General features: G+C 36.9%; 1 protein-coding gene across 3 annotated transcripts in view; it reads left to right on the top strand.

Moving 5' to 3' along the window:
• NUBPL (NUBP iron-sulfur cluster assembly factor, mitochondrial) overlaps positions 1-16,161 on the top strand; it is an 86,578-nt gene extending 70,417 nt beyond the window's left edge. For all 3 annotated transcript variants that reach the window (XM_061998726.1, XM_061998727.1, XM_061998728.1), the window contains 3 exons: positions 2,575-2,695; positions 6,528-6,610; positions 15,252-16,161. In XM_061998726.1, the coding sequence (XP_061854710.1) occupies positions 2,575-2,695; positions 6,528-6,610; positions 15,252-15,314 (267 nt within the window). In that variant the 3' untranslated portion in view covers positions 15,315-16,161. The remainder of the gene's footprint in view (positions 1-2,574; positions 2,696-6,527; positions 6,611-15,251) is intronic.
• Positions 16,162-16,804: the final 643 nt, after the last annotated feature.

The raw sequence follows: 16,804 nt of genomic DNA on the forward strand, positions 1-16,804 counted from the left end.
TTGAACATTCAGAAACAGTATCTCTGCAGACAACTCCAAATGAAGATTTCTTCATTTCCTGTTGTTTCTTGATAGATGTCTCTTCACTGTTTAAAATAATGATTTGACTAAATGAAATTCAGTTCTGTGCCGTGCTAACTATCCTCCACTGCCATAGGTTACCTCCTCTATTGCAGTGTAGCTCATCATATTCATTTTCATGTCATTACTAAACCAAGTTTGCCAAGAAATATACAGGGAAAGGAACTCATGAAGGATTAGAAGAGGATTCATGCATACTTAGGGGTTAGATTGTGCAGCAGCTTTGAAGCAATTACAGATCTATTATTTGAGCAGGGAAATGGTAGTTACTATTGACTTCATTAAAAAGACCCATTCCTTTGGAGATTTAAAAGCTCTGAAGATCATAGTACTATCTTCTGTCTGTAAATATATCTACAGAAATATGCATGTTAAAAATACACTTCAGGGCTAAAGTTGTATATGTTTGCACAGATTCTATAATTAAACTGGATGTTTATATATGGTAATTAATATTCAGAAAAAATATCTTAATATTCCAGAAGAATAATTTATGTATAAATCAATATATACTAATCAGTGGCTGGCAGGTAGAAAGAACACTCCAAAAATAAAAATGATTGTGTAATGCTGAAATGTCATTTGCAATAACATCTGTTGAAATGAAAACAGAAAAGGACAGTGAATAAGATCTGTAATACTGATACAGCACTGGGCATACAACTGTATCTCAGCATTTGTATTAACTGTGGTAGATCAAAAACTCTGTAATAGTTCTTAGCTGGTCACAAAACAATAGTAAACTACATAACTTTTTCTTTGAGAATTTGCTGAATCGTAGATGTTATATGACTGCTTTGAGGAGAACAGAAAGTTCAAAGCCCAAAATACCTGAAAATGAATTAATTCATTTAAATTACAAGTGTCAAGTTCCCTTTTTGCTTGCGTTGCAGAAAATAGTTTCACTGTATCCTAATTAAAATACTATTTTTCAGTTGTCAAACGATACTTCTTCCAGTGTTCTCCAGTTTACCAACACAGTGAAAATTCTATGACTTTAAGGAGAGCAGTATGAATGCCTGCTCAGAGGTCATTAGTAGAAGACTGTGGCTGTAGAGATCCCTTTTCACTAACCCTGTACCTGTTACCATTGGCCATATAGTATTTCATGTCTAAGTTTAAGAACTGGGTGAGAAACTTATCTGTAATAAAGTGCCAGAAAATAGAAGCCTGTTCCTCTTGCTTCTCTGTCAGTCTCTGGGAGAGCATAGGAAAAGACTGTGATGTTAAATTGAAAGTAGGTAATATTTTTTTCTGTTTGTTTTGGGTTTTTTTTGTTGTTGGTTTTTTGCTTTAACCACTCTGAAAGTATTGCATAAGTAAAGGAAGACTTCTTAGAAAATAGTGTGAAACACGTGATGGTGATATGGAAGAAACAAGTAATCATCTTTTGATAATTTTTATGTTAGATAGAAATTTTAATTAAGATATTGTACATAACATGCTTTTTTATTTACACTTTTGATGCCAAAAGTTGTACGTTCACTCTTAATTAACCTAATATTTGTTGGTTATGTTGTATATTGGTGTATATTTTTAGACGTGCTTCGTTAGCACAGTGGATGTGATACTCCTTTAATAACTAGGTCAGCTTGTTCAAGCACAAAACTAGAAGGCTCAGGGAAATTTGAAAGTATGAAATACTATAAAGTAAATAACACTTTTTTGTATTTAAAAATATGTTTTCCTATTTTTAAAACTTGGCTATATTGTGTGTGATGTATCTAGACAACATGTAAATCTCAATGAACAGTCTTGTATACTAGGTAGATGAGATCAGTGCTGTCATTAGCATTACTGTACATTATGAAAGAAGACATTTAAGTGCAGTATTTGGCAAATTTTCGTTTGACATATTTTACAAGGATGATGTTGAACACCTAGTATCAACAAACGGGTGCCCAATTTATGTGTAGTAGATTTTTATGCTGTGGTTTTTGTCACACAGTTTCACATAATTATTTCTTTTGTTTGATCTTTAAAGTGTGTTTCTGCTCTACAGAAGAATAGCAAATCTGATTCTTTTTTAAAGCGTTTCCCTACAGGATAAGTTACAAAAATACCTTAAAAGCATATCTGATTGTGTCATTTCCTGCAATGTTATGTTTTTGTTTTGTGTTTCCTGAAACTGCAAATTACAAAATGTAAAACACAACATGAAAATTCTTCCAGTATTCAGAGTTCAAAACTGAAATGCTGGCAGAATATTCTTGGAAAGATCAGTGTGTATAAGAGATACTTTGTGTTATATATGTTTGTTAATATTTGAGAGGTGAAAATGTGAAAAAATTGAAATAATGCACAAATGATAATGCTACTGAAACAACTAATAAGAGTTGATAATGATATTAATGAGTCTGATAATACTGCTACTTCCCATTATAAATATGAATGCACTGTTTTGATTCTTTGTTAATAATCTTCATTATCAGAGATGAATGTTAGAAACATCGGTGCTTGAATCCTAGGTTTGAACGTTCCTTTCTTTACCAGGTTTTAGGACTGGTTCAAAATATGAGTGTTTTCCAGTGTCCCAAATGTAATCATGAGACACACATTTTTGGAGCTGATGGTGTAAGAGATCTAGCAAAAACCCTTGGATTGGATGTTTTAGGTAAGAATATAGACATGGTTTTATTTCTGAAGAAAATTTTAATGGTGTGCATGAGGGAAGCATTAGCTGAAGTATTGGGCTGCATAATCCTAGATTACTCTATATTCAGACAGTGTTCAGATATAATAGAACTAATAACTTAAGCAGCTGAATGTCACAATTTGCTCTGTTCGTTCTTATAAATGAGATGTGGGCTGGATATGAAAATTCTTGAATTGCATCTTAAATCTCTTTTGATTTATAAACAATACAGAACAGGAATTGTTTTGATGTTGATGTGCTCTGTTACCTGAAATTCATTATGTTGATCATACAAGAATTTTTACAAATAACCAAGAATTCTGTTTGGCCTTATAAAAGAGACTTGAGCTTTGTCTGCAAAAGTCAATAGAAGTTTTCTCATTTATTTCATTTAAATGAAATGGGTTCTTATATATTGAAAGAAATAGAAAAATCTTGAAATGCAGCCCCTTAAAGTAATTTTTTTTTCCCTCATAAGAAGATACTTTGATGGCTGTGTAGAAATAAGCAGATTGTTGTGGTTGTGTTTCAGTGCTGAGATTAAAAGAATATATTGAATTACAAAATGTTGGTTCAAAAGCAAATTTATCTGTACTGAAAGTAAAAATTATCCATGATTAAACAATCTGGCATGCCTATAAAATAAAATATGCATTGATCTTTAAAATATACATTGCACTTTAAAAAAGGCATAATTCAACCTGTGTTGTCAGTAAAAATATTGTAGAATATTACACAGTGTAATTAAGTTGTAAATGGGGTAATTGCATGTGCTAATGATGTGTTTCCATGCGTTACTATAATTATCTCAATGATTTTTCCATAGCTAATTCATTAAAAAGAACCAAGAAGCTCACTTAAAAAGATCAACACCGAAGCATCAAGGTCTGACATAAACTTAAGATAGGAAGGCAGCACATAATTACAGACTTGCTTCTGGGCTATCTTAGTTTCCTGAATATCTAATGAGTTGTGATCAGAGCCCAGAGGTACTTCAACAGCCCTGGGTTATGTGGATGGATTCAAATCCTCTGCAAGCATTTGAATAAAACATATATTTAGAGACACAGGCACAAGTAAAGTGCCATGCCATTGGTCCCATCAGATTCCTTTTGTTTTTACTAAGAGGGCAGAACTGATTATGATTGGTTTTAATTAGGAATAATACAAAAGATTTACAGGTTTAGTGGGGAATGGATGAGATACATGAAGAAAAACAGAGAGAAGTTTACCTTCAAACTGTCAGAGGAAGACCAGACTAAGACTAAGAATAATACCCCAGGGGTTAAATTTAGAGTTATAGTACTTGATCTGACTAGTATGCTCCTCCTTTCAGGGATGACCATTATGTAATAATACCATATGCTGTTTAAGAATCACTGCTTACGGATTTTGTGTTAATCTTTCCCAAACAGAAGTTTTATCCCAATGTTATCTGAGTTCTACCTTAAAGCCTTGAGAACCTTTATATATGGAGTTTTTTTAGAAAAAATTTATTTAGCACCAGTATTTCTAAATTTATTTTGTTTATATTTTGAAATGCATGTGGCTGTTCTGTTTGTTCAGCTAAGCACTTAGTCCTCATGTGAAACATGAAAAGGTTTTAGTTTCTAGGATAGAACCTGACAGATTCTGCAAGCTAACAAATCACAGCATAGAAAAGTATTTTCTTTTCATTTGCTTTAATATTACTGAATACATCCTTTATTCTTTTTCATGACAGAAGAGAAATAGCAGTTACCACTACACATTTGAGTGTAGTTCATTTTTCCCTATACTTTTGAATATCTTCTTGTTTTTTATTGCCTAAACAAAAGTGTGTCAAAGTTTGTTAGAGACTTTGTGCTGCTGATTGTTTCTCTCCCTGTCTCTGAAATCCACCTGTTTTGCTTTTTTTTTAAAGTTTGATGACCATAACTGTGATCAGAAAGCTATGCCACTTATTTACATAATATTAAGATAATTGTACACCCCTAATGATCTTTTCAATTCCTAACTTTTTAACCTGTATCTATTAATAGAACCAGCAACACTGACTAGATTTTTAAAGTTCTTTTTATTTTTACTTCCTACAGTAAATTCAAATTCTTAGTATCAGAAAAATGTATGACAAGTTCCCATCACATTCTGTAGTGAAGAATAATGCAAAAAACTCATCTTTATCACAAGTTTTATCATCCAAACAGTTGTGCAGACACTTTTGATGTCTTTATGCTTCTCCTTAATTTATAAAGTGGATTTAAAAAAAAAAAAATAAGATTGCAATTTGCTTTGTCTTCTGACTTCCACATTTGCTCATACAAGTTGTGTTGTGCTCCAGTAGTATCAGCACATCTTTGCAAGTAAGAGGAGGAAAGGAGAGACTCTGCCATTTGGTAGCAGGGTACTTCTTTTTGTAATACACTGAGAGTAATATTAAGCTGATAGTGAAGTTTTTTTTTTTTCATTAAGAAAACATCCCTGGGGAAAAAGTGAAGATTATTTGGTACATAAAATAATGGTAGGAACTAACTTCTGGGTGATTTATGAAGTTATTGTTACTCTATTAAGAGCGTTTAAGGTTTAAAAAAAACTTTCAAAGGACCCCTAAATACTTTTTTAATGAATAGATGAACAGACTTCTATGCCTAAAGAAATTTATTCTTTACTGAAACAAATAAGAAACAATTAAATTTGAAGGAAATGGACTATAATCATCAAAAATAATGAATTGAAGTTCTTCAAAGATTAAGCTCACTAATCATGGAGCCATAGCTTTTGTGTTCACTATTTGTTTGGACCTTTTGTTTGTATTCCTGCTTGCTTTGGTTCTGGTTTTTTATCTCTTAAGCTGTGCCAATTTTCATACAGTTTTTTTTGACATTTCTTTTTCTGTTCTGTTTTCTACATTGAACTTCAGTAATTAATGCTGGCCTTGGTTTGGGTTAAATAAATGTTGCTAAAGTGTATGAATTAAACTGATACAATTTCTGAGATGAGTCAAGATTGAACTAAGGTCAGCTGGTTTGTCTATATCCACCCATGATATAAAATATAGCGGTGTCTTCCATTAAATGAAAGTTGGTCTTCTGTTCACTTCATAATTGTCTGTGTAGCAATGAATGAAACATGGAACTCAAGTTTTCTTTACTGCTGGAAAACTTTATTTCAGAAAGTATGTTTCAGAATGGAATAAGGCTGCTATTTGATTCTGCTTTAGAGTGTTCCTTTCCTCTCTAACAGTTCCCTGCCTGTTATAAAAGCAGTGTATAAAGAAGATTTCTATTAGAAGAATGAACTGAATAGTTGTCTACCTTTTAATTGGATTCAAGGTCTAATAAGGACAATAACAAATGCTATTGTTTGGAAGTTAAGTATTCTAAGAAATCTTTGAACAGTGATGAATATCTTAAAACAGCATTGTAAAGAGTATACAATGAGGAGATAGGCTGAACAGTAAGTTGCATGATGAACATTTGCTTAGCACTTAACACGATTTTTTTCATGTACACAAAATAGTTTGTATCTCAGCCTGTGTTCTGTGTATTCGAGGCAAAAAAGCAATCTGCTTTCTCTAATAAGTGACTACAAAACATAGTCCTTCCCATTCAGAAAATGAAAAATCCAGAATACGTTTGGCATTAATCAATATGGCTGTAGGGAAACTGCACTGCAGACAATTTTAATTTTAAATGGTACTCTTTTGAAATTAATTAATTCAAAGGATATACTGAGCTGGAAATTAATTTCAAATTACTTGAGGGCTATTTTAATGAAACATTTAATGAACATTGGGTCTTCACATATATGTATCCTGGTGTTTTTGGTACAGGAGACATCCCACTGCATGTTAATATAAGAGAAACGTCTGATTCAGGCCAGCCTATTGTCATCTCACAGCCTCAAAGTGATGCCGTAAGTTTGGTGCACTGCACCTAAAACAACAAAAAGTCCTCCAGAAGTGGATGGAAAGTGCTTCTTATTATTGCTGTTTGAAAAGAAATGTGTATCCAAATGTAATTTAGGGAAATAACGAGGGTAGTATCATCAATGGAATGCTGGTCATCAGTTCCGCTTCTGTGGGTTTGGTTTTGCTTAATTAGTCTGAATCATTCAGAATAACTAAGATTTGATCCAGATTCTGGCATGTCAAGAAGAGGAAGGTCAGTGTCAAGCCTCATGAGACCTTACAGCTAACGTAGGTCCTCTAAAACTGTCAGTTGAGCCTTCGGTAGTTGAGCCTGGAAACTGTCAAAAGGTCCCATCCAAAGATGTTTGGAACAAAACCTGCATATTGTCAGTACCTCGCTTGTTTTTAGAAGGAAGTGAGGCAATTTACATACCAGAGGAAATTGATTTTTTGATGCATTTACCATAATATTTTCTTGCCAAAAGAAAATATGAGGAGTTGAGGTGGAAGGAGTCAAATGTGCGAGTGTGTAAAGAAAAGCAGTTCCACCTATAATACTTCGTTAGCACTGATAGTTAGATTTTCCTGGCTGCTATTTTTTTTCTCTTCTGTTGGAGTTTGTCTGATGGGCTCTGTAGGGTGTACCATGGTAGTAAAAGAAAGTCAGGAGCACTGCTGACATGCTAGAATAGGGAAAACAAATGAGGAGTTACTGAAATGAGGTGGGATCATGCTCAGATGTAGGGGAACCTTCTGGGGATCATGAGAAGGAACTAACAGCAAAAGAGGTGTTTGAAAGAGAGGAATCCTGAAATTTGCAGAAAAGAGGGCTAGAAACACAGCAAGAGATAAAGAACATGATTAAATGCAGTGGAGTCTTTCTTCTGCCAAATGAGTTTTTAAATGCACAGTGGACACTCCATCAACACTGAAGGAGGGGATAAATAGAGGTTCATAAGAGCTCTTCTATCTGTAAGCACAAAACCCAGAGAGGTATTAGACAGTTGGTTGTCTTATGAAGACTTCCTGCTAGAAACTTTTGGGTATATCACAGCCTTGATGACACAGTGGATTTATTAATACCTTTCTAGAACACACAGGCTAACTGTGACTGTTGAGCACCAGATTCCCATCTGTCTCAAGATCAAAGAAGCAGCTCAGGAAAGTACAAAATACATTTACTGTACTAGTGTGTCCATTCCCCTTCTAAAAGCTAGAGAGTCTTGTTGGCATAGACATTTCAGGGAGGAGACATGCTGGAGGCTCAGGCAATCAGTAGATGCATTGTCTTGTCTTGAGAATGAGTCAATTAAAAAAAAATGTGGAGGAGAGATGAACCCCTAAGGTTCAGCAGTGACATTTACAAATATCCATTTGGTGGATGTCAAGAGATTGAGACATCCCTTTTTTCTGCAGTAGGTAGCAGCAGGACAAGGGGTAATGGGATGAAGCTGGAACACAAAAAGTTCCACTTAAATATAAGAAAAAACTAGTTTACTGTGAGGGTGATAGAGCCCTGGCACAGGCTGCCCAGAGGGGTTGTGGAGTTTCCTTCCTTGGAGGTCTTCCAGACCTGCCTGGACATGTTCCTATGCAACCTGATCTAGGTGAACCTGCTTCTGCAGGAGGATTGGACTAGATGATCTCTAAAGGTCCCTTCCAACCCCTACCATTCTATGATTCCGTGCTTCTATGAAGACAGCAGAGAAGTCACAAAAGAATGTTTAGATTTCACTTTTTTCTCCTTTTGCATTAGTAAAGAAATAGTGAGCCCTCATGGCAGCAAGTATAAAGGGATGACTGCTTTTTGGAAAAAAGAAATCAACAAATTCCAGAAAACATTAATGGTCAGTTAGTTCCTTAATGTTTTCTTGCCACATACTGTTGCGGAAAACATTTGGAATCTATTGAGGAAAAATACTTCGAGTTCACCCTTGTGTTCCATAAAAACCAAATTGAATATATTGGGAAAGCAGGGGAAGGTGAAGGGAGCAAACTCAATGAATCATAGATAGTATGGAGTGTTGGGTCTGCAGATTGCAGGTGTGCCCAAACTTATTCACAGTATGGTGAGGAATTTGTGACTTGGATAGGAAAAGGGCCAAACTTGTCCTGGAGGAAAGAAACCGGGTCCTGTGGCTGGAAAACGTGCTTAATGTCATCCTACCTAGCTTGTGGTAAAGACCAGTATATGATACAATTGCCATATACTTCTTGGGAGAGGTTCTTATACTATTTAGTTCACATTTAACAACATGAAATGTGTTCAGTCCTCTTGTGGATTTTATGTACTCAAATGTATTTGTGAAGGATTTTGAGGCCAGTAAATTGCACACAGATCTGTAAGGGGAGAGAAAAAGCCCAGTCAGGTGAAAAAGCAGGGGCACAAGACAACAGCAGTCTGACATAACAGAGGAAAGTAGTTCTGGTTAAAAATACCTTTTCAATTAAATTAGAAATGTTGCAGACCTTACTGTGCTATTATCCAAAGAGCTGGGGTGGAATTGGTAGTCAGAAAGACTTATTTTTCTACAATTCTATGAAAGGGTGATGTGTGAGTAGGATAAAAATGTACAACCTTTGACAGTTTGCAAGAAATAGTTGGAGAAAAACTGAAGTAGTGGTAGCAAATAGTGTTTGCTATTGTTTAACTGTCATCAATAATTCAATTTAAAGAGTGGTCTGTCCAGGGTGTAATATCTTTAAAAGAAAACAATCCTTGAAGACAACTACATTGTCAAGGCTCCCTTTGAATGATGACAGTAACATTCGATATGTATAGGTTCGAATCCTTCATTCAGGTTGTGGATAATAGAATGCATCATCAGACCCTCATTTAATGCTTCACTCTGATGAAGAAAATGCTGAGCGGTAAGATAATATGTTTGAAGGATGTTACTGTGTTTTATTTGAATTGTACTGTTCTACTTAACCATATTTTCTGGGCAGGATGTCTTTTTTTGATGTAACTGTAATGACACCTGAGTGATGTATGGGCATAAGCACCTTGAGACTAGCAGTGTGTCCCAGCTGAGGCTCCCTCAGAGGATGACTTGGATTTTGCAGCTGATGATATATGGGGTCAACACGAAATTTTCTGTGAGCACTAAGGTGTTTTTTTGAGGTATTCGATTCGTGAAGCATCCAGTTCACTTACTCATCTCCTCTGTTTCATGTTGTACTTTATGGATTGAATTTTGTCATCTTATTAAGTCCCCTTTCTGGACTGACATTTCACTGTAGCTTGGCAGGAGTTGACAATACCTGCAAAGAAGAATCTCATGGTAGAACTGCCCAGAGGAGGACAGAGTAGGAAAGGCTCTGGGCCTTTTGCAGCAGTCAAGAATTTCTTAAGGTGACATGAAACTTTTATCTGAAGTGGAAATTCATTGAAAGCTGTGTGCATCATTATGCTTTTAGTGCTTTCTGAGTTGACCGCAGTAAAATACAGACACCAGAGAGCAGCTCCAGGCATGTACTGAAGGTTGGAGTTGTGTCAAAGTAACAAGCAATTTCCATGGAAGTTAAAGCTATTTAAAAATCTGATTGAACAGGAAAATGGACTGTGGTTGAGCAAAGAGAGTGCTGGTAACAACCAAAGCTATCACCTGTCATATTTTTTCATGCAGATAGTAGCTAAGGCTAATATTTGTTCTTGTGGTAGTCACTATTTCATTAGTTACTCATGGTTGCTAATTTCCTTTAGCAATGAATACAGTATAAGTTCCTAACATCTCAGTTGGCCATATTTAAATACCTTATCCTTCTTCACAGATACTCAATATTCCAGACAGTTGAAACTTGAATAGATTCTCCCTTGGATTGCTGGGCTGGATAAAACATCTTAATAGTCTCGAGTTTTTAATCACAAATAGAAGTTAAAAACCATGTCAGTACTGGGATTTAGACTCTCTGGTGTACTTGATCCACAACCAAGTGATGGATCAGGTATGATTTTTCTAAATTGTCAACAACTCTGAAGTTGTTCATATGCAGTGGTTTGGGTGAAGGTGAATGTGATAGTGGCTTCTACCTGTTTGACTTTGTTAATGGTTAAGTTGTATTCTGTATTTGTGTGCCTGTTGCACTAGACACTGGAAACCCCTATAGTGAGCTGCTTGCCTGCCAAGATCTGCACTTGAAGTGACAGGCAAACTAGCAGGTCAAGGCAAACCAAACCATAAGAATAGGGCAGAGTTGGCTGTGACCTGTATGATCATTTTGCAGTGATGCATGCTTCCCTCGTGGGTAAGACTTACAGGGAGAATCAAACACGAAAACTGAAAGGCTTATATTTCTCTAGGATTACCATAGGGCTTAATTAGATGAGCTAATAAAAAGACTTGCAGTTTACATCTACCCCATGTCTATTATCCCGTGACTGAGTAATGAATCAGGATGTTCTGATTATTTAGGTTAAATAGGATGTTTCAGTCCTTTTCCTGAAGAACTTCATTAAAAATTCTGAGTTCCCTACTCCAAAACCTATGCTGTCATTAGTCACTTCGTCACCTACTGTGCCCTCTCAGTCCTAAGGAGGTTTGCAATTTAAAGAATGTCTTTTCTGGCAGTGTTTGTACCAGTATTTGAGAGGTGAGCAGTCTCTCACCTGACTGCTGTTTAGCTCTTTCGACTCTCTAAACATCACCTTCCACCTCTGCCTCTGCCCTTCCTGGTCTGGCCTGATTTTGGGGCATTCTGTCTTCCCACGCACTTCTTCATCTTCTTTAAGCAGGAAAAACATTTGGCTTCCAGCTGGCTCATATTACTGTTAAACATGAAGTTGCCTATCTGCAAAAAAAAGTGCTTTCAGAAAGACAAGCTATAAACCACTCCTTTAGAGCTTCTAAACTATAAAAGAAAAAAAATCTGTGAAGTTCACTTTTATACTATTAAAATGAAAATGATTGTGAGTGATGAATAAGAACTCATCCTGTAGTTTTTCTTCTCTGGCTTTCCACCCAAAAAGGAAATAAAAAGCCCTCTCCATTTTCAGTTGCAGTCCATCTTCTTTTACTTAATAATGGTGGAGTAAACAGCTGAAATGATCTATGCTCTCTGTCTACCGGTGCCACATTGGAAAGATCATGGGAAAGAGCAAGGGAAACCAATACATGTAGGGTTGATTTTATGTAATTAAAGGTGTATTGTCAGTGACTCAGATTCCATTCGGAGCTTTTACATGTGTTTTACCTAGTGCTGATGGACTCGTCCTCATTCATGGCTGAATGATTTCTTCAAAGATAGAAAACAAAGGCTCAAAGCAGTTGATTTTGTCAAAGACATGTCACTGGTAGAGTTCTCCAAGGACATGTGTGAGAGACTGGTCTGTTCAACACATAATGTAGTGGTCTAGCAAAACAAAGAAAGAGGCCTAGCAGGTAAGAGCAATTTTTGAGAACACTAGGGCTAGGTAATAGTAGCATGCTGCCTACAGAGAGTTGCACCAGGAACCTCCTGTTACAAAGCAATACATCAGCTACTGGGCAAGTGAGAGTTGGTGTAAATTGTGAAATTGTTGCCCAGATACTCATTAACAATGTTTTTGAAGAGAGAAAAAAACCCCCTAGTTTATTAGGATCTTGACATAGGGTAGCACTCAATGAAGCAATAAAGTCTCCCAAGCAGGGTATCTGCTTGCCATCTGAACGATTATGGAAGTCTGTGTTTGAAGCACTCTTGCCAATGATATCTTTGGCTGTATCACACAAGACTTCCTGAACTGTTGTGTCACTCAGTTTTTACAATGCAGCCAGTCCATAGTCCTATAAGATTACCACAGCATATGCGTGATCCATTGCTGCTAATTATCTTGATTTGTATATAGAACATCTCCTGTCTTCACTGTGTACAAGAACGCTGTACTGTGTTACTGTTCCTGCATCTGCAGAGACAAATTCTGCAGTGTATTTATAATTCTATGTACAATTTGGTCGACTCTGGAGCAGAAACAACCTGGGCAATCTCTAGAAGGGGCCAGATTTTCCTTACAGGTTGTTATTTGACTCATTAAAACACATGGATTGATGTGTGCAAAGTGAAGGCTGTCTGTAGGACTCTTCAAGATAGTCCCAAGTCTCACCTGGAGCACTGCTACACCAGTTAGTCCAATAGTTGACTGCAAAGGCAGCTTGACTTCAGTTGGTCACCTTATGTCAAGTTGGTCCATTAACTCATCTAGGTGAGTGGCTAGCTGAGGAGCTGCCAAGTGTGGTTGGTGTTGTGCATGGGCACAACTGTGCTACCCAACTGCACTGCAGTTATTCTCAGAGGAGAAGCCTGAATTTCATGCTTGTGACTTTACTTCTATGGTTCTTGACACAAAGTCGTACATATGGGAGAAGGCAATTCTAACTTGGTGCCTTACAAACTCAGAAAATTACGTGAATTGAGTTTTTAGGCAATTGGAGCACTGAGAGTATAAGGCACTGAATTTGAGAGTATACCAGAAAAGAAAACCCCACAAACCAGGAGTGAATCCTAGAAGAGAGGAGACATATTAGGGCTGACTGGCCCTGCAAAGGCTGCCACTTGGTTCAGACCAGCAACAGTTGGTGCTAGTGGCACAAATGTGAAACAGACCTTCCCTTCCTGCTGCTCAGGCTCTGGGCTTAGGTATTTGTCAGTTTCTTTGCTGTTGTAAAGGTTCATTGGGGATTCTGGTTCTGATTCAAAATTAAAGCCATCAAAGATCAGTGCTGCAGGAGGCAGGAGAGATCAGTGCAGTAGGGAATATTGTGGGGTTTTTTGAGTAAACAGGGAAGATTGTCGGTATGGCCTCCATGTGCAGGCTTATTTGAAAAGGTGAAGAACTTGCTTGCTTGCTTGCTTTACTATCTAACAAAGTAGAAGCAAGCTGAAGAATCTTCTGTAATACTAGACAAACACAGAACATGATGTACCAGATGGAAACTGAAGGATGACCAGTTTCAAATTATAAAGAAAGGTGTACATTTTTAACAATGTAAGTAGTCAACCTCTGGAACAATGCACAAGATATATATACACAGACAAAAAGATACTCTTAGTTAAAAATCTTGATATCAACCTTTCAAAAATATATGTTCCATTTCTACTACAAATTGTTGAGCTTGGAATTACTTTATTTCCTCTTGTGATTCATTCTGTTTTGGACTTTAGGCAGTGTTTCTCTACATAATCCTTGACATAAAATTTATGAATACTTGATGTAAGACCAATCATGGTCCTAAACTGTGTCATGTTTTTGGAGATGTTAAAAAATGTATGCTTATTTGGATTGCTCCTAATGATCTTACAGTTCCATGCTCTTCTGCCTTCCAGCTGACTAAATGCCATAAGGTTGATGTCAGAGGGAGATTTTACTGCACGGATTGTAGTGTTGTGAAATTGGTTCTTTCCAAAGCCCACTTCAGGCTTTGGGAAAGCCATCATGTTGGAAAATATTTTAATTTATGATGTCTGTATAGGAAACCCTGTAGTGTAGTCTAGTCTATAATTAATTATCTCAAAAAAGATTTTTGAAGGAATGTTGTTTTATTCTCTGATTTTTTTTATTTCAATCTTGTGCACAGTGCATCTCAGTCTTCAGGATGAGGGAAGTTTATAGCCATGCTGAGTTTGTGTGGAGCCGTTTCTGGTAATGGGGGAGAGGGCTGTAAAGATTTATCCTGTAAGAAGTTGCTCAGAATTTCCTCTGACTCCAAGTCAGGGCTGAGCCAACTATGCAGCTTTGTGACAGAAGGCGGAAGCAAAGGGGTTGGAGGTGGTGAGTGGGTTGAGAGAGAAGTGATCACACAGACCCCAAGATCACTGAGGGGAGGAAGGAAGGAGGTGTGCCAGAGCAGAAACTTCTCTGCATCCCATGGGGAAATGGCAGCTGTCCCCCTGCACCTATGGAGGGCAATGGTGAAGCTCAGGTCTGCTGGCAGCTCGTGGAGGACCCCAAGCCAGGGTTGGTGACTGTGCTGGGAGGAGGCCGTGACTCTATGGGAGGGTGGCATTGGAGCAGAATGTGCCTGTACTTGTGCTGTCTTGGAGGAGACCCTCGGGGACTAGTTTGTGAGGAGCTGCAGTCCTTGGAAAGGACTCACACTGGAGAGGGTCAATACGGACTGTATCCCATGGGAGGAACTCCACATTGGATCTGGGGAAGAATATGAGGAGTCCTTCTTCTCTGAGAAGAAAGAAGTGGCAGAGTGTATCTGTGAGGGACTGATAACTCCCATTCCCTGCCACCTAGTGCCACTGAGTGGGGAGGAGGTAGAGATATTGAGAGCAGGGAGCTGAGCCCAGGAAGAAAGGAGGGGTGAGGGAAGGATATCTTGAAGAGCTGGGTTTTTTTTTATCATCGTACTCTTTCCTTCTCAACACTTCTCCTACAGAAGAATATCGATTCTGTTTGCTGTAGATTGTTCAGTCAATTTCTATTCTCAGAATGATACCAAAGTAACATTTTTCACACACACACACCCCTCCCCCCAATATTGTACTTATTTTCTGTCTTAATGCATTATTTTTCCTGAAGACAAAGCTGGTTAAATCAAACCTGTTTATTGTAACTTTTTTCTTCGAAGGTGTATGAGAGAACATATACATAATGAGATGTAAAATACTGCTTTTTATAGAAAAATGAAAGGTGATAAATATATGTTTCTGTTTTTACAGGCTAAAGCCTATCTAAAGATAGCTATGGAGATAGTAAGACGACTGCCAATACCTCCTCCTTGAAGTGTTTAATACTGAAACTTGGGAAAAAAACCTATCTTTCGGTGCGACCAATGCAGAAGAGTCCTGCTACTTAATTAAGTGGATGCTGTGTTTTAGTTCTAAGAACTTCTTCAGGACTTAATTTACCAGAGGTTAAATTATGATTGTGATATTTACTTCTTTTCAAATAATTTTTTGGCCATATCCAAATGGATTGAAATATGCAAAGGATGATAGACAATGTCTAGCTGCTGGGTTGTAACATCATCAAGCAAGAAGGAGGAAGTACATTTTTTTAAATGTCTCCTGTTTTAAGGGTGAGAATGAAAAACAGCTGCTCCAACCAAGCATAATGATGAAAGAGATGCCAAGTCCTAAGTCCTGCTTAAAAAATGACACTTGCTATACTCTAATTTCTTTCAGTTTTGGTTCACCATTTTACTTGGCTAACTACGAAGGTGACCTAAAGTTCTGCAAAATTTTAAGCAGCAGATTCAGTTATGTAACTGAAATCCTTTTGTGTGTTCATCTTGAAAGAAAATAAAAAATATTTCATGTATAATCTGAAGAGTTCTTGTGATGGATCATGAGCAAATTGATTCATTATTGGATCATGAGGTAATTAACAGTTTAGTGGAGAGTGGATTACATGACCCTGAGTCTTATTTCTTGACTGCTTTGCATTATAACAGACAGAACCAGACAGAAGACCAGGTAACCAAAGTCTTCAGCTGAAAGCAAAGTGTTATGCCTGAGCTCAGTTTGCCAAGAGATGCAAATGATTGAGATAAATTTATGATTGCATATTCCTATTACAGTGCAGCAACTTTGAATTTTAACATAAAGATGTATTTTTGAAGTAAAGAAAAATTTGGCCTTCAAACTGCAGAGCCTTCTGGTTTGTTTTTCCATTGCCTTATATTTCTGTGATATTTATTCTTGTATTGGTGTGTGGAAGTGAAAGAATATACCTTCAGGGAATGATTTTCCATTTGCAATTAGATGTTTGAGTTGACATTTAGTCTTTTCCATTTACACAATCAAATATGATTATCTTGAACATACATCTTAACCATACCATACTGGGAATTTAATCATAGTAAGGACTGCTATTGACCTCTGTGAGGCCAAGGTTTTCCCTGTATTCAAAATAATTATTCATCATTTTGGATGTAATTGCTTTTTCTTATTGAAGTGATACAGCATAAAAAGTTGGTACACATTTACATTAAGAATATTTAAGTAATATGTACACAGAATTTACATAGGGAAGCTAGACAGTTTATGGGTTGAATATTGTCCTGGTTTAGGCCCATCAGGAAACAAAAGACCACAATTAGCCTCAAGTACAGAAGACCTGAGGATTGCCAAAGGGCAGGGAGAGCTTAATTGCCACTTAAGGTTTGGGACAAAACAGACCAGGCTACTCGGCTTGGGGAAGAAAACAGAAAATAATTTAATGCAACATCATCTAAAATATAACCATAAAACCCCAAAACATAACCAAAATA

This window comes from Colius striatus, chromosome 6 (genome assembly GCF_028858725.1).
Source record: "Colius striatus isolate bColStr4 chromosome 6, bColStr4.1.hap1, whole genome shotgun sequence".
Classification (NCBI taxonomy): Eukaryota; Metazoa; Chordata; class Aves; order Coliiformes; family Coliidae; genus Colius; species Colius striatus.